Source organism: Pelobates fuscus, chromosome 6, assembly GCF_036172605.1.
Source record: "Pelobates fuscus isolate aPelFus1 chromosome 6, aPelFus1.pri, whole genome shotgun sequence".
Lineage (NCBI taxonomy): Eukaryota > Metazoa > Chordata > Amphibia > Anura > Pelobatidae > Pelobates > Pelobates fuscus.
Genome location: NC_086322.1, coordinates 96,791,586 through 96,816,492, shown reverse-complemented (window position 1 = coordinate 96,816,492; position 24,907 = coordinate 96,791,586). Strand labels below are relative to the sequence as shown.

General features: G+C 45.4%; 1 protein-coding gene across 1 annotated transcript in view; it reads right to left on the bottom strand.

The window, feature by feature from the left end:
• Positions 1-18,145, bottom strand: part of PDGFRL (platelet derived growth factor receptor like) — a 122,824-nt gene extending 104,679 nt beyond the window's left edge. The window contains exon 1 of the mRNA XM_063458082.1: positions 17,912-18,145. Within this exon, the coding sequence (XP_063314152.1) occupies positions 17,912-17,966 (55 nt within the window). The 5' untranslated portion in view covers positions 17,967-18,145. The remainder of the gene's footprint in view (positions 1-17,911) is intronic.
• Positions 18,146-24,907: the final 6,762 nt, after the last annotated feature.

Sequence of the window (24,907 nt, the reverse complement as noted above, 5' to 3'; positions counted from 1 at the left end):
GGGACTTACTCCTCCCACAAATTCAGGCCTCCACAAGTTCAGGCCTTTTAACATATGAATGTGAGTGTTCCTGTGTGTGTGAATATGAGTGTCCGTGTGTTTATGGGCATATGAGTGTTTGCTTAACCCCTTAAGGACACATGACATGTGTGACATGTCATGATTCCCTTTTATTCCAGAAGTTTGGTCCTTAACCCCTTAAGGACACATGACAGAAATATTCCGTCATGACTCCCTTTTATTCCAGAAGTTGTGTCCTTAAGGGGTTAAGTGACTATAACTGTGTTTTTATATAAATGTGAGTATATATATATATATATGTGAAGGCTGGGCCTGCAGTTGTGGGAGGGGCATGTTACCTTCTTAAACCCCCTCCTCATCTTCCTCAGTCCCGTTCGTTTTTCGCCGTTTTCACATGTCGCTCTTTCCGGCTCTCCTTACTTCCCCCCTTGCCTGGTCCTCGTGGCTCCTCGCCTGGCCTGCGGTTTCCCGGCTGCTCATTACTCCAGCAGTCCTCCTGAAGCTCTTCCCTCTCTCTTGCGTCCGGTGCGGTTGTAGTGCCCTCCGCGGGCATTCTGCTTACTGTGGTCTCGTGGGCAGGTAATGCTGTCTTGAAGGGGGAAGCGCGGCTCTGCTGCGGCGCCGCTCGCCTCCGCGTTGCTCTTTCCGGTGGGCGGATCGGTGTTTCTGTCCGAGAGAGGATCCATGTGCAGGTTTGTGTCACGGGGGAGTGGGAGATTGCAGGGGTGCGGCCTTTCCTGAATTTGGGTGTGGGGTTGCCCAGGTCCAGCGGAGCAGGTTTGCAGGAAGCTCACAACCTAGACCCAAACATACCCGGCATTGTGTGGTTTGGCTGCGCCGTAATTCAGGTTCTAGTCTAGCAGTTGTTTTTTTGATTTACCGTTCTCACCCTGTGAGGTTTGGTCACTAGACTGGGAAATGTGGGGAATATATACAAGCACTGTTTGCAATTTTGGGCCGAGAATAGTCAAACTGGGCTTCAAAAATGATAAATTAAAATGTCCTGCTCAGTTCTGCACATTTAATTGAGAACTGAAAGGCTTTCTAACTGTGAACCAATTAACATTGTATCCCTAGGAAAGCAGTAAGAATTCGCTTTCTCTGCTAGCTGAAAGTGTATTCTAGTCTTCAGGGTTTTCATCCACTTGTCTTATCACTTAAGATTTTCTAAAACTGTTTGTTTTTCACACGTTAACCCTTTCAGCATGGCCTTCACGCCTCAGACTGTTATAGCGTGATGAGAGAGTAACGAGCTCCATCCATGTGTCCGCTGTTGATGATCTGTCCTGGCAGCTCGTTATCCTCACCACATCACGGCAGGTGATAAACCGAGCTTTAAAAAAAAAAAAAAAAAAAAAAGTCTTAAATGAAGAGCCAGATGACAGATCAAACGGTCCCTTTCTAGAACAATTTCCATCGCGTAGGATTTAAAGAAGGTGCTTCTCTTTATTCCCAAGGCACGCCGAGAGGCCGACGCCCCACCACGGCGTTTCAGTGGCCACGATATCCCCTCGCGCCGGCGCGTGGATGGAGCCTCTCGTGCCGCTTGGCTTCTGGCAGGGCCTCACCTGTCGCCAAGCCTGGTTTTTAATTGTTTCACCTTTGGCTTAGCTGGTATGCCAGCACTCCCGCACACATTCACACACACACACGCTCGCACTGGGTCTCGTGACCCCGTGGGGTTTACACCACCACGGTTTCTGTGGCCTACCGCTGAGCTCGCTCCTTTATGCCTGTCCGCCTGGACTCTGCCATGCTTGCTCTGCCCTCGGTTACGGTCGGCCGTTGCAGTATTTCCTCATTCACCCCTCACGTTTTCAATACACGTTCAGCACATCCGTTTTCTCTCACACTACCTTCCCTCCCCTCTTAGTTAGCCGTGGCTGGCTGTCAGGGTTCTAGGGTCCAATAGTTTGTATTTCCCCCCCTGGCTTCTTCGCCTTAGGCTAGTGGTCCCGCGAGGCCAACACCCATCCTCATACTCGGAGGTACTACGCCCCTCGGGCCAAATCATAGTTAGTCGCCTCGCATGTGGCATAGAGAGGGCCTCACCTGTCACTCCCATTCTATCTTATGATTAAATGTCACCGAGAGGCCAACACCCCGCCACAACGTTCAGTGGCCACGTTACCCCCTCGCGCCAACGCATAGATAGAGCCTCTCACGCCGCTTGGCATTGTCAGGGTACCTGTAGTCTCTACCCCTGAGACGGGTAGAGACTTAGACGTTTTTCCATCCAGACGGCATGATTCTCCCGTTCCTCGCGGTCCCCTCGCGCATGTAAACGCCGGCCGCGAGAGAACTATGCCTTTTTGTAACGTGACGCTCAATAGTCAACGTCATGACGCTATTCTAGCCCGACCTGTCAGTCAAATCCCGGACACGAATCAGGTCTCGGCGGAGGCGTGATTAGTCTCTAGAACCAGGGTATTTAAGGGAGCTCTCAGCATTTGCTCATTGCCCTGTCGTGGTTCTAGCCAGCCTAGTCACACAGTGCTCTTGTATTCTCTTGTCTTTTGGTTCTGACCCGGCTTTGTTATTACTTACCTGTCTTCTCTGTTATCCTTGACCCGGCTTGTCTCTCGCTTACCTGTCTTCTCGTTCCCTCGACCTCGGCTTGTCCCTGACCATTCTATACGTAGTTTTACGTTAAGTCCGGCCATTCTAAGGTCCGGTATACGTATCTGCTACTCTTTCTACTCTGCGTGTTGGATCCCTGTCCCGATCCTGACATTACGACAGGGCCAATGGATCCTGCAGGTACAAACTGTCAGCTTGGTTCTCCTGATCCTAGGTTTGACGCCATGGATCATAGAATGGATCAGATGGCACTGGCACTACAGGCGTTACTATCACGTCCTAATAATCCACCTGAGGAGATGCGTAATACTTCTATTCCTCCTGTGAGTTCAGGGCTAGAGGTAGCCACTGTAGATGCTTCTTCCCGAGTTACCCCACCTGTACGTTATGCTGGTTCTCCTGAAAGGTGTCGTGGCTTTTTGAACCAGATCAGTATCCATTTCGAGCTACAACCCCGTTCCTACCCTACTGGTAGGGCAAAGGTGGGATTTATTATCACCTTACTCATTGAGAAGGCTCTGAGATGGGCTAATCCCTTGTGGGAGAATGATAATCCATTAGTCTATAACTATAATGCCTTTGTAGCTGCTTTTAGAAGAACTTTTGACCCCCCTGGCAGAAAGGTCAATGCAGCTAGATTACTGTTGCGCCTTGGAGAAGAGAACCGAACACTTGTGGATTACGCACTAGAGTTCAGGTCTTTGGCGGCAGAGGTTAAGTGGAATGAACAGGCTTATATAGACATATTTTTAAACGGATTATCCGATGTAATACTTGACGAGGTAGCAACGAGAGAGCTTCCCGAGAATTTGGAGGACTTAATTTCCTTTATCTCCCGCATTGACGAACGTCTAAGAGAGAGGCAGAACACTCGAGATAGAACCGGTAGACCTTCCTTTAGACTAGCTCCTTCATTTCAAAGTCCTGAAACCAAAACTCCACAGTTTCCAGAACCTATGCAGATAGGCCTTACTCGCCTCTCAGAATGTTTGAATTGTCCCAATCGCCCGGGAAACGCTCGCACCTAAGTTTCTCTAGAGGACAGGCCTTGGGTGTTTCTATTTTGTCCTCTACTCATAACTACAAAGAACACAGGCTTCTATTACCCGTCTCTTTAACTTGGGAGAAGGGAGACTGTGGCATTGATAGACTCCGGAGCTGCTGAGAGCTTTATCGACCAAGTTTTTCTCACCAAACACGCTATCCCATCCCAGTTAAGGAAGACACCTTTGGCTGTTGAGGCCATAGATGGTAGACCTTTAGTTGAGCCTGTGATTTTACGGGAGACCACACCTCTTAACTTAACTACTGGTATTCTACACAAGGAGGAGATATCTCTACTACTCATTTCATCTCCTTCTGTTCCCATAGTCCTGGGATACTCCTGGCTGAAGAGACATAACCCCATTATAGATTGGAAATCAGGGGAAATAGTCTCGTGGGGTCAGTGTTGTCAAGAGAGATGTTTAAAGAGAGTGTCACCCCTTTGTATTGTTAACACACTTAATAACTCTACCGACTCTACTAAAGTACAGATACCGTCCTTGTATCTAGATTTAAAGGCGGTATTTGACAAAGGAAAGGCTGATACCTTACCACCACACAGGCCTTTTGATTGCAAAATTAATTTACTTCCTGGTACTATGCCTCCCAGGGGCCATGTATACCCTTTGTCTACGAATGAGAACTTAGTCTTAGAGGAGTATATTCGTGAGAACCTAGACAAAGGGTTCATTAGGAGATCCTCCTCCCCTGCTGGGGCTGGATTTTTTTTTGTTAAAAAGAAGGATGGTTCTTTAAGACCTTGCATTGACTACCGAGGTTTGAACAAGATAACCATTAGAAATGCCTATCCGATCCCCTTGATCACCGAGCTTTTTGATCGATTAAAGGGTTCCAACATTTTCACTAAGTTAGACCTCAGAGGTGCTTATAACTTGGTGAGAATTCAGCAGGGTCACGAGTGGAAGACTGCGTTCAATACTCGTTATGGGCACTATGAGTATACTGTAATGCCTTTTGGTCTCTGTAATGCCCCGGCGGTATTTCAGGATCTTATTAATGAAGTTCTTAGGGAGTTTCAGCATGACTGTGTTATTGTATACCTCGATGATATACTTATACATTCCAGGGATATTGAGACTCACCACGGACAGGTCAGAAGGGTTTTGCACAAACTTCTTCAACATGGCTTGTACTGCAAATTAGAGAAATGTAGCTTTGACCAATCCCAGACTACCTTTCTTGGTTACGTGATTTCTGGAGAGGGGTTTGAAATGGATCCGGAGAAACTCCAATCCATTTTAGATTGGCCTTTACCTAAGGGTCTCAAGGCCATTCAGAGATTTATTGGTTTCTCTAATTATTACAGACGTTTCATTAAGGGTTACTCCTCTATTATTGCTCCTATCACCAATATGACCAGACAAGGGGCAGACACTAAGAATTGGTCTACTGAAGCACTTCTGGCTTTTAAGACTCTCAAGGAGCTGTTTGCTTCCGCACCAATTTTAGTTCACCCTGATACTACTCTACCATTCCTACTCGAAGTTGACGCTTCTGAGACGGGTATAGGTGCCATCCTGTCCCAAAGGTTGGGTGTGGATAAACCATTACATCCATGTGGGTATTTTTCCAAAAAATTATCGGGTACTGAGAGCAGATATGACATTGGTGACAGGGAACTCCTAGCGGTTATCATGGCTTTAAAGGAGTGGAGACATCTATTGGAGGGGACTTTGCATCCCGTTACCATTTTGACGGATCATAAAAACTTATCCTATATTGGGGAGGCTAAACGATTATCATCTAGACAGGCCTGTTGGTCTATATTCCTCACTCACTTCAATTACATACTCACATATAGGCCTGGTTCTAAGAATTCTAAAGCTGATGCCTTGTCTCGCCAACATGAACCTTCTGCCATATCTGAGCCGGTTTTATCCTCTATAGTACCTAAGTGTAATATCATCGCTAACACAACTCTCAAAATCCATTCTCCGCTTCTGGATCAGATCAGGAGCTTGCAGCATCTGGCACCTAGACTGACTCCTGCATCTAGACACTTCGTTCCTCCTGAACTCCAACTGGAGCTCTTACAGTGTCTTCACGAGAGTAAGGTGGCTGGTCATCCGGGCGTTCGCAAAACATATTCCTTGATCTCTAAGGATTTCTGGTGGCCTTCTTTACGGAGGGATATTAAGGATTTTATCGGAGCCTGTGAGGTCTGTACTAAGACTAAACTACCTCATTCGCTTCCTTGTGGTCTCTTACATCCCCTGGAAGTTCCAGAAAAACCTTGGTCCTGTTTGGCGATGGATTTTATTGTGGATTTGCCTGTTTCGAAAAAGCACACTGTTATTCTCACAGTGGTGGATAGGTTTACCAAGATGGCTCATTTCGTGCCTTTACCTAAACTTCCGACTTCACCTGAATTAGCGGAGATTTTTGCTAAAGAGATCTTTCGCTTACATGGGATACCTTCCGAGATTACTTCTGATAGAGGTTCCCAGTTTGTTTCACGTTTCTGGAGATCATTCTGTTCTCAACTAGGCATTAAATTGAATTTTTCTTCTGCTTATCACCCTCAGTCTAACGGAGCCGCTGAACGTACCAATCAAAAGATTGAACAATATCTGCGTTGTTTTGTTCCTGAACACCAGGACGATTGGGTCGGTCTGATTCCTTGGGCAGAGTTCGCACACAATAATCTTGTTTGCGATTCAACTCGCTCTAGCCCCTTTTTCATGAATTATGGTTTTCATCCTTCCATTCTTCCGTCGGTTCCTTCTTCCCAGGGGGTACCGTCGGTTGATACTCATGTTGCCAATCTGAAGAAGTTGTGGGATCAGACTCGACAAATTCTCCTACATAATTCTATACTGTATAAAAAACACGCTGACAAACGCAGAAGGCCGGCTCCTAGTTTTGTCCCTGGTGATAGGGTATGGTTGAGTACTAGAAACATTCGTTTGAAAGTACCGTCTATGAAATTCGCTCCTCGCTACATTGGACCCTATAGGATCCTGAATCGAATTAATCCTGTTGCGTATCGCCTAGCGCTCCCCTCTGCCTTACGTATTCCTAATTCCTTTCATGTTTCCTTGCTAAAACCCCTGGTCTGTAACAGATTCTCCTCCAAGGCCTCCTCTCCTCACTCTGTTCAGGTTGAGGGCCAGGAGGAGTACGAAATCAACTCCATCATCGATTCTCGAATCTCCCGGGGGAAAATTCAATACCTGGTTGACTGGAAGGGATATGGTCCAGAAGAGAGGACCTGGGTACCACAGGAGGATGTCCATGCTCCTCGTCTTCGCAGGGCTTTTCATTCCCGCTTTCCATCTCGTCCCGGTTCCTTCCGCCCGGTGGGCGTTTCTGAGAGGGGGGGTACTGTCAGGGTACCTGTAGTCTCTACCCCTGAGACGGGTAGAGACTTAGACGTTTTTCCATCCAGACGGCATGATTCTCCCGTTCCTCGCGGTCCCCTCGCGCATGTAAACGCCAGCCGCGAGAGAACTATGCCTTTTTGTAACGTGACGCTCAATAGTCAACGTCATGACGCTATTCTAGCCCGACCTGTCAGTCAAATCCCGGACACGAATCAGGTCTCGGCGGAGGCGTGATTAGTCTCTAGAACTAGGGTATTTAAGGGAGCTCTCAGCATTTGCTCATTGCCCTGTCGTGGTTCTAGCCAGCCTAGTCACACAGTGCTCTTGTATTCTCTTGTCTTTTGGTTCTGACCCGGCTTTGTTATTACTTACCTGTCTTCTCTGTTATCCTTGACCCGGCTTGTCTCTCGCTTACCTGTCTTCTCGTTCCCTCGACCTCGGCTTGTCCCTGACCATTCTATACGTAGTTTTACGTTAAGTCCGGCCATTCTAAGGTCCGGTATACGTATCTGCTACTCTTTGTACTCTGCGTGTTGGATCCCTGTCCCGATCCTGACAGGCTTCTAGCAGGGCCTCACCTGTCACCAAACCTAGTCTTCGCCTTTCGGCATTAGCTAGTGAGCCAGCACACACGCACACGCACACATTGGGGCTCATATACACGGCACATTCATTTCCTTTTTCCACCTTACGGACGGCCACCTGGACTCTGACGTGCTCACTCTGCACTCCAGTTATGGTCGGCCCTACGGTACTTCCTTGTACACCCCCACCTTTCGATTCACGTTTCCTCAGGTACGTTCCTTCTCTCACTCCCTACCCTCCCCTCTTAGTTAGCTGTGGCTGGCTGTCAGGGTCCTAGGTGTCCACTAGTGGTAATTCCCCCTGGCTTCTTCGCCTTAGGTTAGTGGTCCCGCGAGGCCAACACCCATCCTCATACTCGGAGGTACTATGCCCCTCGGGCCAAATCATAGTTAGTCGCCTCGCATGTGGCATAGAGAGGGCCTCACCTGTCACTCCCATTCTATCTTATGATTAACTGTCACCGAGAGGCCGACACCCCGCCACAACGTTCAGTGGCCACGTTATCCCCTCGCGCCAACGCATAGATAGAGCCTCTCACGCCGCTTGGCATCTAGCAGGGCCTCACCTGTCACCAAACCTAGTTTTTAATTGCTTCACCTTTTGGCATTAGCTAGTATGCCAGCACGCTCACTCACTCACGCACTTTTTCACACTCTTGCGCACATTGGGTCGCTTGTGGGCTGTTATTAGTATCTTTTTCGTGCGATCGGTCCTGTGCCTCTTCCTACTCTTTCAATGTGGCCCTGCCTACGGCCTCTCCTGTAGCCGATACCCTTCCCGGCGTTTTTTCGGGGCATGATCGCGGGCTGCTAGCCTCGGCAGCTCGTGGTCGTCATCGTTTCACGTCTGGCTCTCTCTCTTTTTTCTAGCACTCACGGTGCTCGTGTTAGGTCCGGTCTTCCCCTTGAGGCTCCTTTCCCACACATACTGTTACTGTCTCTGTCGATTATGTTGTCTGTATTCGATTTTCGCTTCTTTTGCCACCTCTTACTTACTTCCACTCTACTTATCCAGTCTACAACCTCACTTGTTGTTTCAAGTTTCATTCACACGCAGTTTCATCTCCTCATACCAGCATTTTCCCATACTCCAGGAATTTCCAATTTACAGATATCCCATCAACATCCTAGTATTTCGATCACAATCAGTCCTAATCATGCTTGTCATCACGAACCGGGCATCAACCTTTCTATATAGGGTGATATCTGCTTGATCCAAGGATAATCCGACCGCCATACTGGGGTCAAGAAGGAATTTTTTCCCTAGCTTGTTGCAAATTGGAAAGCGCATCAAACTGGGTTTTTCGCCTTCTTTTGGATCAACCGTTTAATCACAGATGTGAGGTAGGCCGGAATTGGGGACCTAGTCCTCGTCAGCCAGGTAACTAGGTAGTCTAGTTATCAAGACGCTTTACAGGTTCTCACCTATTCATGCGTCTATTGATTACCTTCTCTCCCCCACCCTTAGTCTGCGATAGATGGCATTCATGCTTTATTCCTTACTTCCCCTTGTACTAGTTAGACGGTCCATTATAAGCGCCGGGCACCTAATTTTCACAACTCAGCTGCCTCCATACAGATAGATTTTTTTTTTTAGGTTGTTGCTTGCTTTTATACAGGTTTCCTTTTTGCCCTCTTTTATTACAGGCCCTACCACGACGTCGGTTCCGGCACACCACAACCGACTTATTCCCCCCCCCTTTTTTATATCCTTTACGGCCTTATTTGCCCCTCACACAAATGTGAAGGCTGGGCCTGCAGTTGTGGGAGGGGCATGTTACCTTCTTAAACCCCCTCCTCATCTTCCTCAGTCCCGTTAGTTTTTCGCCGTTTTCACATGTCCCCACCCTCCACTCCCTTTATTTATTCTTTTCATTACACCTCATGGGTGGGCCCTCTTTTATTACAGGCCCTACCACGACATTGGTTCCGGCACACCACAACCGACTTATTCCCCCCCCCCCCTTTTTATATCCTTTACGGCCTTATTTGCCCCTCACACAAATATATATATATATATATATATATATATATATGTGAGGTTGTGTATGCATGAATGTTAGAGTCTGTATATGAATCTGAGTACATTTGTGAATATAAGTGTGTATATACATGTTTGTGTGTGAGTGCATATAATGTTTGTGTGTACATGAGTATGACCATGTGTATGTTTGAATATTTGTGTATATGAATGTGATTGTGTGTGAATATGTGTTTATATATAAATCTGATAGTGTATGTGTGTAATTTCCCTAAAAAAAGGATGCTGAGGGCATTGCAAAGAAACACACAAAAACACTGTTCTGTATTTAGTTTTTTTTTTTTCCAATTTATACTTTCACTCATTTCTGCCAGGTAACCTAGGTAATCCTCTGACTAGCGGCACTTCCTCTCTGCCCAGAATCCTCTACTAAATCACAGCCTGGCTAGGATATGGTGTCATTAAATCCCAGCACTGTAAGAAAGCGCTGCTAACGTTTGTGTGTCAGATGAAGAGACAAACAGAGAATTTCCCTGTGTCCTGGACAACTAGAGCTCCAGGGATACAATGCTCCAATTCTTTCACAGGATTAGGAAACAAGAGGGGCAAGGCCGTCTTTAAAGGGGGGCAAAAGGGGCAACTGCCCCGGGCCCAGTTACTCCTGGGGGGCCCAAAGTAGCTGCCCAGTGGGACCCCTGACGACATCCAAATCCTGTAGACTGCAGCACCTGATGTAATTAGGGGACCTCAGCCCTTTAAGAGTGCTCCGGCCTGGGCCCCTTTCATGTTGCCTGCTGGGAGGAAGTACAGGGGGCCCAAGCAAGTGCTTGCCCAGGGTCCAATCGATATTAAAGACGGCCCTGAAGAGGGGACATAACATATTGTGCATATATATAAATTGTGAGAGGTTGTGATCATGTTGTGGGTGTTTAGGGTTAGAAAGTTTAAATTATTAAGGCTAGGGTGCTCTAGAAATAAAGTGTAGGGCCGGGGGCTAGGATCAGAGCTAGTAGTTGTATCGGGTAAGGGGAACAAGGATTCAGACTTGAGGATAAAGAATAGTGTTTTGGGGATTTTAGGGCTCAAATTAAAGGCTTAGATTTAATGGATGCTGGGAAACAGGGTGTTTTGGTTTACGATTAGGTGGTTAGGTTTAGACTTTTTGTGTAATAATGGGATTTCAGATTAAGGGACACTATTGAGTATGTAGTGTTGCAGTTTAGGGTTAGGATATTTAGGATTACGATTGGAGATTAGATCGTAGGTGTTTTAGGTATGGAGATTTAAGGTGATAATCGAGGTGTTAGAATTTATGGGTGTTTAGTGTAAGGGTGATTTATTGTTAAGACCAGGGTATTAAGGGTTAGGTTAGTTTATGGTTAAGGATAGAGAGTGAGGGTTATCATTGAATTGTTTATGATTCCTAGCTTAGTGAATATATCCCTAATTGAAATTAGAACTATGAGATGCATCACGACGGGTCTTTACCTAAACCAACCACAATTCCTGCATGCCTCGTTGATGGTATATGTTGTTCATTATATCAATATCTGACAACAACTATCACCAAGACAGAAGAAAATAGAAACCAGACCTAATGTAAAGTTAAACATAGCTTCCATGGTTATTGAAGCTTGATTCTACAGCTGTGCTAAGTCTGAAAGAGCGAAGGAATGTTTCTGATTATCTATGTCAGTCTGATTTCAGTGGTAAGGGAAATATCCAAACCTTCTTCGAATCACATCTGTCAGGTGTTCGAACATGTAGAGACAAAATTAAAACAGTACATAATATTCAGATCTTGTGATTTATACCAAACTCTTAGTTAATAGATTTAGGAACATTTCTCCTATTATACATTCTGGCCAGTTAGAGTTTATTCTATATAGATAGGCATATACTTACATTGCACGGAGATGAAGGCCTAAACACTCTGGGGTGCCTTCTACGGTAACCTTTTTATGCAGACAAGGCATTTGATAGATTAGAACTTAAATTTATTTATTTTTTGCTAACATTTGTGGGCTTCCCCAAATGTTTTCTAAAGCTATTATATTACTTTCCATAGAAATGAGTGACCACTTATGGCTCCTTACTAAAATCAGTTCCATACTAGAATATTCCCTTACAAAAAATGGTTTCACCCTGGTTGTTTACCTTGTCTTTAGAGCCCAACCTCCATTTTATTCAGTGCTGCTCAGTTGCTGGTGGTTTATTAAGTATGGCACCTCAAGTCCTAACGTTCATACAGCTCATCTCTAACTTAACGCAGGTTCACCATAAACTAAGCTATAATGTATATTTTTTAACCTTAATTCACATCATATAAGGAACAATATGACATTAACTATGGTCATTTGCTTAAGATACACAGAGCTTAAATAGAAGAATAACTTGGAATCATAGGACACATGAATCGTAGTTCTTGAGTAGAATGAGTACACAATATTAAAATAGACCTGCTTCTCCAACTCAGGTATTTAATCAAGGCACCTCTGAACCCTTTGGCCAGTAAGGATTTGAAACTGCAGCATAAAATGCAGATTAGTTCATATGGTAGTGCCATCACCAAAGAGTTTAAAGGCACATCTTACATTGGTCAAATCATATAATGGCAATGTGAATGAGTATATGTATCTTCTTACAGTCTCAGGTTAGGGGTTTAGTTCCTGTCTTGCCATCTGCGTCTGTAACCCACATGTCCTACTTGTAGGCACAACGGCAAAATGTCCTCAATCAGAGCAAGTCCATCAGAAGACATGTTTGCCCTGGACAGAATAAAGTAAGTGCATTAAGGCTATACTCAGATTGCTCCGGTAGTGCTCTAAGCATGGGCTGTCTTAACTGGGACTGGCCAGAGATGCTGTCAGACAATATGGTATGCATGCATGCGAAGCCGACATGCCCTCCTGCCTCTTTAGCATGCAGACCCATCCATTGTCTTCACTCTACTGTAGTATGCCTACCACTCCATCCCAAATATATAACTTCCGCTATTGGGATGTATGATATTTTCTTGATAGAATAACTATCCTCCGTTACTTCCAATAAAATTATAATAAAGGGATTTGACAAGTTTGGGTAGGAGAATGAGCCAGTACTTTTGATATGCGCTTTCATTTGCAAATGTGAACATAGTGGTTTGGCAGTTAAGTCATTACATTCATTAAAAACAAAAAAACACAATGCTTACCCAAAGATTCCCAACATAATGAAAAGGAGAAACTCTACCGTTCTTAAAATCGGATTAATATACAGAGTAAAAAAAAAAAGTTGTGTTACTAATTAAGATGTAACCTTAAACAAAGAAATTTAACCTTAACCAAAGCAAGTATGTGAGTTAACGTTGTTTACTAACTTGGACCATCCGTTATTGTTCATGTCATCAGTGATGTAATGCTGATGATGGGTCATTATCTGTTAAATTTTACTTGTTATCCATATCCTTTTTGTAACTTTTAGGTATGATCGTTTTACATCAAATAATAATTTCAAGTAGGATAAGAATCCCTTCTTGTTTTAATTGAGTAGGTAAAGTGTGACTTATTTATTTTAATAAACTTGATAGCCAGAGCATCACATCCCAAATGATCATCACATCGCTGTTTCTTTTATTGCGTTATAGAACAAAAAATGTATAAAGTACAAATCTGGGGGGATTTTCTACTCATTGATCAATGACAAGGAACATTCCATTGATTTTAAGGATAAACTGTCCAGTATTATACAACTAACTATACTATGTGTTCACTAAAATTTCCCGATATGTGCAGACATGTATTTCTCTATAGTTTTAAATGTGTTACATTAAATTATATACATATTAGTAGCATAGTGGTTTATTTTTTTTTTTTTTTTTTTTGGTGTCCTCGGTATAAACAGAATCGAAAAGATTAAAATCAATAACAACTGATTGAATCAAACACTATCTCCAAAAAGTTGTTTATCACGTAGACTCTAGTCATTTATTCTACTTCCATCAAAAATTATTTTGGCATGAAACATACAGGAGCTCTGTCACTTACTGAATGAACTTGACAGAGTGGACATTCCATGATCCACAAGCCCTCGATTAATTAACCTTACGTTTGAAACACTTAACTAAGAATGAACCTTTCTCTGAATACTAAAACATGACCTTCTCTTATACAGAGAGGTCCTGGTTAAAAACCTGTCTTCATTTCACGTATGTGTTGAAATGGCAAAAAAAAAAGTAAACGCGTCATTGTTAAGATTTGTTTTGTGTCATGCGCCAACAAGAAAGTTCTTCATCTCTGCATTTCTTAATGAGCTTTTGACTTTGAGAAGACTTGTTTATTGTGAAATGCCAGACTAGACCAGTAAAGAACTCACTTGTATTTTCCTTACAGAAGACGACAGCAAATAGTTCACACCAACTTGGTTATTTAAAGGGACTCTATAGTCACCATATAAAAGCAAGAAAGACAGGTCCCCCAGCCTTCCTTCTTGCTTTTATATGAACTTTCATTCATTAAAAAAAAAAAAATCGGTGTTTTTATATTAAAAACTTACCTCCGTTCCAGCGCCGAGCTCCCCGCTAGGCCGCGCCCCCTTTTTCGTCAAAATGACGAAATCGCGGGGCCCAATGGGACGGCTTCGCGCTGGACCAATCGCGTTCTTCATAGAGCGGCATTGAATGCCGCCCTATGAAGAACCTGAGCGCTTTACCGCGCATGTGCGCGGAATGCGCGTTCGCGAGCTGAGCTGTCTGACTGACAGCTCAGCTCGCTTTCTAAAATTATCAATAATAATTTAGGGCCCCCACCCGCCCTGTGCGGCGGGTGGGGGCCCTAAAATTATAAATGAGGGGGGGACCTACTGTCCCCCCCCCGGCCCCCACCCCTGTGCGGCGGGTGGGGGCCCTAAAATTATCAATGAGGGGGGGACCTACTGTCCCCCCCCGGCCCCCACCCCTGTGCGGCGGGTGGGGGCCCTAAAATTATCAATGAGGGGGGGACCTACTGTCCCCCCCCGGCCCCCACCCCTGAGCGGCGGGTGGGGGCCCTACAATTATCAATAAGGGGGGGGACCTACTGTCCCCCCCCCGGCCCCCACCCCTGAGCGGCGGGTGGGGGCCCTAAAATGATCAATAAGGGGGGGGACCTACTGTCCCCCCCCCGGCCCCCACCCCTGAGCGGCGGGTGGGGGCCCTAAAATTATCAATAAGGGGGGGGGACCTATTGTCCCCCCCCGGCCCCCACCCCTGAGCGGTGGGTGGGGGCCCTAAATACAAAGGGGGGGGGGGGGACCCTAGTTAACCCTCCCCCCCCCAAAAAAAAATATCTCCCTACCTACCCCCCTCACCCTAAAAATAATGAGGGGGGACCATTAACTAAAAACCTGTAAAAAAATGAGATAAAATCAACTTACCATTCGATGTTTTCTTTCTTCTAAAATCTTCTTTCTTCAGCCCCAAAAAAGGCCAAATAAAAATCCATAATAACCGACGCAATTAAAAAAAAAAAAAAAAAAAACCGAGCGCAAAAAAAAATAATCCATCTTCACCCATGGAGGGCTCCGCGCAGACTGAGCTCCGCAGGGCGGGGGAAGGCTTATAAAGCCTTGCCCCGCCCTGCAATTAGGCTAAGAACACTCTGATTGGTGGGTTTAAGCCAATCAGAGTGCTCTTTGTCATTTTACAAGCGTGGGAAAGTTCTTTGGAATTTTCCCACGCTTGTAAAATGACACAGAGCACTGTGATTGGATGGATTTCAAGCCATCCAATCACAGTGCTCTGTGTCATTTTACAAGCGTGGGAAAATTCCAAAGAACTTTCCCACGCTTGTAAAATGACAAAGAGCACTGTGATTGGATGGATTTCAAGCCATCCAATCACATTGCTCTGTGTCATTTTACAAGCGTGGGAAAATTCCAAAGAACTTTCCCACGCTTGTAAAATGACAAAGAGCACTCTGATTGGCTTAAACCCACCAATCAGAGTGTTCTTAGCCTAATTGCAGGGCGGGGCAAGGCTTTATAAGCCTTCCCCCGCCCTGCGGAGCTCAGTCTGCGCGGAGCCCTCCATGGGTGAAGATGGATTATTTTTTTTGCGCTCGGGTTTTTTTTTTTTTTTTTTTTATTGCGTCGGTTATTATGGATTTTTATTTGGCCTTTTTTGGGGCTGAAGAAAGAAGATTTTAGAAGAAAGAAAACATCAAATGGTAAGTTGATTTTATCTCATTTTTTTTTACAGGTTTTTAGTTAATGGTCCCCCCTCATTATTTTTAGGGTGAGGGGGGTAGGTAGGGAGATAAGTTTTTTTTTTTGTGGGGGGGGGGGGGGGTTAACTAGGGTCCCCACCCCCTTTGTATTTAGGGCCCCCACCCGCCGCACAGGGGTGGGGGCCGGGGGGGGACAGTAGGTCCCCCCCCTATTGTGAATTTTAGGGCCCCCACCCACCGCTCAGGGGTGGGGGCCGGGGGGGGGGGCAGTAGGTCCCCCCCCTTATTGTGAATTTTAGGGCCCCCACCCGCCGCACAGGGGTGGGGGCCGGGGGGGGACAGTAGGTCCCCCCCTTATTGTGAATTTTAGGGCCCCCACCCGCCGCACAGGGGTGGGGGCCGGGGGGGGACAGTAGGTCCCCCCCCTATTGTGAATTTTAGGGCCCCCACCCACCGCTCAGGGGTGGGGGCCGGGGGGGGGGGGCAGTAGGTCCCCCCCCTTATTGTGAATTTTAGGGCCCCCACCCGCCGCACAGGGGTGGGGGCCGGGGGGGGACAGTAGGTCCCCCCCTTATTGTGAATTTTAGGGCCCCCACCCGCCGCACAGGGGTGGGGGCCGGGGGGGGGGGCCAGTATGTCCCCCCCTTATTTTTTATTTTAAGGCCCCCACCCACCGCACAGGGGTGGGGGCCGGGGGGGGACAATAGGTCCCCCCTTATTGATAATTTTAGTGCCCCCACCGGCCGCACAGGGGTGGGGGCCGGGGGGGCAGTATGTGCCACCCTTATTTTTAGGGCCCCCACTCACCGCTCAGGGGTGGGGGCCGGGGGGAGGAGAGTAGGTCCGTCCCCCCCCCCCTTCAACCACTATTGTGGCCAGACAGCATCCCTGTGGGTTCGGGCTTCAGCTGTCAGCTGAAGCCACGCCCACAGCAGTGCTGACAGGCTGTCAGCACACAAAGCGCGTTCACAGTGCTTTGTGTGCTGATAGCCCGTCTGATGCATTCACCCAGAATGCATCGGACGAGAGGCCTTTTTAGGGCCTCTGAACTCGGAAGTCCCTCTGGTGGCCGTCTGATTGACTGCAACAAGAGGTGTTCCAAGCTTCCAATGTAAACACTGCATTTTCTCAGAAAATACAGTGCTTACAAGAAAAAGGCTCCGGGTAGCTGTAGCACTCACCTAAACAACCTCATTAAGCTGAAGTTGTTCAGGTGACTATAGTGTCCCTTTAATCACAAACTCTAAAAAAGCAAAAATATGTAAAACGTCAAAATGTTTGGAATGCTGGTACGGTTACTTTATATATCTCCATGATATATAATTTACTATTAATTGTATAATATTTATGGATATTTAAATAATTTACTTATGTTAAGTTCTTACACATATCTTTTTTGACTCCAGAGAATCATCAATAAAATCACAGTAACATTAAATAAAAAAACATTATAATAATTTAGGAGATATAGTAACAATAAAAATAATAATGTCATTGACAATAATAATTAATTATTGCTCCTTTGTAAATATTAATTCACCAATTAAATAAATTTAAAAAATAAAACATGGGAGTATAATTATACATATAGAATAAGACATTTGTAACAGTTGCTACAGGTCAATTCTCTGTATTGCAATAACAAGATTTTTCCCATATGTCTCTAATTATATGACGTATTCTCAGATGTAGGGCAAATATATCACGCTTCGTTAGAAAAGAATGTTTGTCTTAAACATAATCAATTGATGTTAATCGATGGAGCATATATTACATTTGTGACTAGTTGACATTACGCTAGAGCAGTGGATTGATTTGGTACAACTTGAAGTAATCTTAAAACAATATATATTTTAGCTTCCTATGGGTAATAGGAGTTGAGAAATTCTGGAGGATTGTAGCTTGCTATCCTTGTCCGGAAAGACTACATGTAAAGGATACTTTGCACAAACTTGTCAAGATCTATCTGCTGCTGAATAATTTCATTTATACCAAGAAATATCAGCGGCGTGCACGGCTGACAATACATTCTCTGTCAATGATTTAATTTATTTACTTTTGGTTGCAGGGCAGGAATACCCAAGTTCAAGATTCTGTAAGTTCCTAAAGGCTGCTCTGTTCAACTTCAAGGTGCTCACAGCTTTGACATTAATGAGAGTCTGTAAAGTAACTCACCATTTTGTAGAGCTTCGTGGACAAGAATCAAGATGAATATGACCCAGAACTTCATTTTGGAAGTAGGCTTGGGTCCCCCAAAGGAGCCTAACCCCAAGGTAGGTTGAATAAAGCAAAGTCTCTGCTTGCTGTCAGTAAATGGTTGATGAAAAAAGGCTGTTAGGAATGTGCTCTGCTGATTTGTATTTTCCAAAGCATGAAGAGAGGCTTCTAGAGGATCAAGTTTCAAGAAATACTGGAAAAGAAAAAAAATGTCTATAATTTCTGAAACTTGTCTGCTCTCTGCTGGCTACAGGAAAAAATGAACCAAAATGTACTTTGCACCAGATATTGGATTAGATCACAGCTGGGCATTCAGTTTGCTCTAGTGAGTGCTAGACAAGGAACATGTATTAATGTAGGCGGATATCCAGATTTTTTTTTTTTACTGCTGCAATATTTCTACAGACAATGATCCAATATGTTATTCAGAATCTCGAACATGTTTTATTCACCTTTAAAATACTTGATAATCATACCCTCTCTGGTTAAAGAACACCTGCCATGCTAAATATTTTTAAGGTAGTAAAGTTTCATCCAGGGACATTAATATGTTCAAAACCAATCTGGTCTTTCACCAAAAGCACAAAATACAATGACCACCTCTAAGGTTCCATCCAAGGTCAATCCCAAATAACACCTGTTCACACTTGCACATGTGTGTCCTTCACCACCCTTATGTCTCTCTATCTCCCCTTGTCCCCATGTGTCTCTCTAGGGCCCCCTATTTTCCATCACACTATTGAGTCTGCCTCTAGCGCCCTATTTATTTTCATATTCCATATTCCTTTTTATCACCCAATATCTCCCAAACCCATGTATCTCTCTCCTCATCTCTCTTACCCTAATTTTGTCTTTCCACCTCTCCTAACCCATGCTGTAGTAGTTAAGGTCCTTGGAGTGTTCCTTTAATAACATCTACAATTACAAATTCGAAAGAAGCTTCTAAAAGCCATGTTGCTTAACCTCTTGAGGACCAAACGTCTGGAATAAAAGGGAATCGTGACATGTCACACATGTCATGTGTCCTTAAGGGGTTAAACAGGATATAAAATGGAAGACATCTGTGTTTACAAAATACATTACAAAAAAAAGACTACTTACATATTGGAAGATAGGATTGGAAATGCTCTATGGATATCATACTGTAATGTTCAAAATAAACAAAGGAAGAAATAAGAACAATGAGTTATAGAGTGCTGCACAAACTCTGAGTTATAGAGTGCTGCACAAACTGTCCGATGTGTAAATTATGCCTTGGGCAAACAGCCCTTTTTTTAGTCGTCAGTGTCTGTCAAACAAGTGCTGTAGGGTATTTGGGCAAGAATCATGGGAGTTACTGTCCAAATCATCTTGTTGGTTCCCTCTACCTTAATTCTCATTAAACTTTGGACCTTACCCATAAATCCATGCAAATGCTAAATATCATCTTCCTTACCCTTAGTCTCCTACAACTAAAAGGTAGAACAGTGATCAAGAACATTCCATGCTCTTTATGCATTACTTCCAGTCACTCATCATTCTCCCCCAAAGCTTCCATATTATTTTAAGACAGGCAGCTGTGTTGCTCAGTCAACATTACAGCATCTTTTGTATGCTGTTGCAATTTTTTATTTAACAGCTACCTTAAAATAAAGGTGCAGCTCCATCTGCCAACCAGCAAGGTTATGTAGTATTGTCAATGTCAAGCAGGTTTAGGAAGTAGGCAAATGGATCAGCTGGTTCCCTCACTAGTGATTGATGGAGCTGTAGAAGGATGTATTTACTGTCAGATGGACAATAGTTTTAAACCACTATGAGATATAATATAAACCGTTAAAAATGTTAGCAAGCATATATGACCTACTTCCATCACAAGGACCCAATATTCATACATACTGTACAAAACAGACCAAAGATTTGTTCAAAATCCAAGCATATATACTGCTCAAAAAAAGAAAGGAAACACAAAAATAACACATCCTAGATCTGAATGAATTAAATATTCTTCTGAAATACTTTGTTCTTTACATAGTTGAATGTGCTGACAACAAAATCACACAAAAATTAAAAAATGGAAATCAAATTTTTCACCCCATGGAGGTCTGGATTTGGAGTCACACTCAAAATTAAAGTGCAAAAACACACTAGAGGCTGAACCAACTTTGAGGCAATGTCCTTAAAACAAGTCAAAATGAAGCTCAGTAGTGTGTGTGGCCTCCACGTGCCAGTATGACCTCCCTACAATACCTGTGCATGCTCCTGATAAGGTAGCGGATGGTCTCCTGAGGGATCTCCTCCCAGACCTGGACTAAAGCATCTGCCAACTCCTGGACAGTCTGTGGTGCAACGTGACGTTGGTGGATGGAGCGAGACATGATGTCCCAGATGTGCTCAATTGGATTCAGGTCTGGGGAACGGGCGGGCCAGTCCATAGCATCAATGCCTTCGTCTTGCAGGAACTGCTGACACACTCCAGCCACATGAGGTCTAGCATTGTCTTGCGTTAGGAGGAACCCAGGGCCAACCGCACCAGCATATGGTCTCACAAAGGGGCTGAGGATCTAATCTCGGTACCTAATGGCAGTCAGGCTACCTCTGGCGAGCACATGGAGGGCTGTGCGGCCCCCCAAAGAAATGCCACCCCACACCATTACTGACCCACTGCCAAACCGGTCATGCTGGAGGATGTTGCAGGCAGCAGAACGTTCTCCACGGCGTCTCCAGACTCTGTCAAGTCTGTCACATTGTGAACCTGCTTTCATCTGTGAAGAGTACAGGGTGCCAGTGGCGAATTTGCCAATCTTGTTCTCTGGCAAATGCCAAACGTACTGTACGGTGTTTGGCTGTATGCACAACCCCCTCCTGTGGACGTTGGGCCCTCATGGAGTCTGTTTCTGACTGTTTGAGCAGACACATGCACATTTGTGGCCTGCTGGAGGACATTTTGCAGGGCTCTGGCAGTGCTCCTCCTGTTCCTCCTTGCACAAAGGCGGAGATAGCGGTCCTGCTGCTGGGTTGTTGCCCTCCTACGGCCTCCTCCACGTCTCCTGATGTACTGGTCTGTCTCCTGGTAGCGCCTCCATGCTCTGGACACAGCAAACCTTCTTGCCACAGCTCGCATTGATGTGCCATCCTGGATGAGCTGCACTACCTGAGCCACTTGTGTGGGTTGTAGACTCCGACTCATGCTACCATTAGAGTGAAAGCACCGCCAGCATTCAAAACATCAGCCAGGAAGCATAAGAACTGAGAAGTGATCTGTGGTCACCACCTGCAGAATCACTCCTTTATTGGGGGTGTCTTGCTAATTGCCTATAATTTCCACTTGTTGTCTATCCCATTTGCACAACAGCATGTGAAATTGATTGTCACTCAGTGTTGCCTCCTAAGTGGACAGTTTGATTTCACAGAAGTGTGATTGACTTGGAGTTACATTGTGTTGTTAAGTGTTCCCTTTATTTTTTTGAGCAGTGTTCTTAGAATTAGACTTGAGAGGCACTCTGCATTTGGAGGGCAATGCAGGAGTTTAAACATCTTTCTCCTACTCCGGGTCCCTTTTTGGCACATAATCGAGGTTTGAGTGGTGGCCTGCCATCTGGAGCTTTGGATTTCATTGGTGTGAATAATTTTATTCTGCTCAACAAGATGCTGGGCACTACCGGTTTACTGGGCTGGGAGAGTTGTTGGGGGAACGAGGTTATCCCCCATTATTTTGTTTTGTTACGTGCAATTGCAACACTACTATTGTTATCTGCCAGACAGGTTGATAGTGCATAGGGATATGACATAGTTTGAGGCTCAGTGCATGGTGGGGGGCACTACGCTGGATAAGGCTGTGTCGAATATATGCCAGCATCTCCTGGTGTGTGGATTGGGGTGCAGGGAAATGTTCACGAGAAAGTTGGAGGAACAATTAGACTGCACTTTCTCTGATGCCCATTGCGAAAAGGTTCTGACTTTACAACACAAAAGCTCAGTATGTTCTGAATATCAAGAAGTGAACTACAAACTACTTTCCTTTTGGTACAGAACTTTGAAATAGTTTCATAAGATATTACCGGGTGTCCCGTCCACTTGATGGAGGTGTCAGGAGGAAGAAGGATCTGTTATGCACATCTGGTGGGATTGTTCCTGAATAGCCCCATTCTGGGATACAATGAAGTGTACGATTGCCAAAATACTGTGTGAAGCTCTGACTTTTTGTGCAGAACATGTACTTTTGCATATGACCACCTTGCCAATCACCAGGTATAAAAGATCCATTTTGAGGCATCTCCTTAATGCCGCTAAGTCACTGGTAACCGTCCTCTGGAAAACGTATGCTCTGAAAAAGGAGCAACGGCTTGATAGGGTGGAGGACATTCATGCTCAGGGGAGGGCTGGCAGCCTCAGGCTTGGGGGGCAAATCCAGTCAAGTGGCCCATTGTACCACCGAATCAGCTCACCATCCATGCCCACCTTTTTCTGGTTTTATAACGGATACCGATGTTATGCTAATCAGTAGCTCTTTGCCATACCCACTCCTTTACGGCTCCGACTTTCAATGTTGTCAGAGCACAGGCTCAGAATCTCTGAGCCTGTGCTCTGACTCACTAAGCACCCAGAACCATGAGAGAGAGCATATGATCTGCCTGCACCTACTGCTGGTGCGCACCAGTGGACCACCAGGGAATCGTTTAAATGGAATATGCAGGTGTCCGCAACTTACGAGCTGTGTTGGCCACCGGGCGCCTCTGTTGTCATGGCGTCCTGCATTACCGCATAGCTTGCACAGCCCAAAGGCTGGACCTGCTGACAGACACACATTGGCACTCACTCTCAATAACACACACACACACACACACACACAAACCCTGACAGACACACACACACACACACTGACAGACAACCACTTACTTGACACACGCACTCACACACTGGCAGACACACAAACACTGACAGATACACACTCAATGACACACTTATTCATAGACACATAGTTACACACACACTTGCTGACAGACACACACTTACTGACAGACAGACACACTCACTGACAGACACATACACTCACTGGTGCCATCTTCACAACATTATGGGCCCCCGGGCAAAGCAGTGCACTGGGGCCCTGCCTACACAACTCACAGGAATAATAACGTAAATTATAGGTACAATTAAGTGGCCAGGCATGCTGGGCTGCACGGTGGGGCCCCCGGGCAACTGCCCAGCGTGTCCATGCGGAAAGACGGCCCTGACAGACACGAACACTTACTCATTGACACACACACACACTCACTTCCAGACACATACACTCACTGACAGATACACACACACACTTACTGACAGACATACTCACAAATTAATTTTACTGCTTGTTGCTCCTACCTTTGAGTCCTCTGGGTCCTCTCCCTGGGGTCCAGTGGCTTTCATAATCTTCCTGCTCCTCTCTGCTCCCTCAAACGGTTTAGTTATGCGGGGCCGGAATTACGTCATATTGCGACTCTTGGCATCACCAGAGAGGGCGCGCGAGGGAGCAGGAAGATCATCAGCTCAGTAAGCACTCCCTCGCCGCCTGCCTCCTTCCTCAGCCGGACGATATATTGCTGCAGAGTAGGCACCTGCCATCTGGGACAAGCAGGTGATTACTTTGCATTGCTATAAGAGCGCCCTTAGGTGGCCAGCTGGCCACCTGCTGGGCTCCCTGTAACAGGCCATCAGCCTGCTCTGTGCGGTGCTCCCCACCTCCAGGCACCTGGGCGTGGTGCACCCCGTGCATCCGCCCAGGATCGACCATGCAGTGGTCATTTTTCAAATTATTTAGGGCGGCCTGGGGGGCAATTGCCGCTACATGCACTACACACAGACACTGCATCCACTAAATGCACTACACACAGACACTGCATCCACTAAACACACTACATACATCCACTACACTTTACACAACACACAAACACAGACACTGCACACACTACACTGCTTCAACTGCACAAACACAGACAATGCACCCACTACACAACCTCTGCTACAAAGAAACTGCATGCACTACATTGCATCCACACATACACTACCTCCACTACATCCACTATACACACTGCATCTCCTGGATGTGCGTGAGGTTTGGAGGGGCAGCATTTCATCCTTCGACCCAGGCAGCACAATGCCTTGGGCTGGCCCTGAGCACACACAATATATATATCTTCTGGGGTGGCAAGACATAGCCTTACATATTATTGGTATATTTCTTTTTCTAATTCAAAATATTGGTCCTTTCAGAGTGTGTGTAATATATATATAATTGCAGGGGAAGCCTTACAATTCAGGAAAAAAAGGTTCCTATAGTGTTTCTCTAAGAAAAAAGCAACTGTCAAACTCTAATTTAGTTATTCAAAGCTGGTGCTAAGTAGCAGAGGCTACTAGACCTGTGCATGGTGAACATTTTGTCAGTTCTTCTGAATTCATATTGTTCAGATTTTTATTTTATCTTTTTGGTTGTGAATAGAGTTGAGCGAACCCGAACTGAAAAGTTCGGGTTCGTACCGAACATTAGGTTTTTTGGACCCCGCACCCGAACACGGACATATCACTGTATGTTCGGGTTGCAGTTCGGAGATTTAATGACGCATTTTGAAAGGCTGCAGGGCAGCCAATCAACAAGTGTTTGACTCGTGTGCCCTTAGAAGCCATCACAGCCATGCCTACTAATGGCATGGCTGTGATTGGCCAGAGCAGCAAGTGACCCAGCCTCTATAGAAGCTGGTCACTTAGTATTAGTAAATTATGCCCCTACTCGCTATAGCGCGAGTAGGGGCGTGTCTACTAAACAGTGAGCAGCCTATGGCTCACTGTTAAAAAAAATATATAAAAAAAATTCCCTCCTCCTGAGCCCCCACCCACGACGCACGAGTGTGGGGGGGCTTTTAAATTAAAGAGGGGGCGGCCTATTGCCCCCCCGGCCCCCACCCCTGTGCGGCGGGTGGGGGCCCTAAATAACAATAA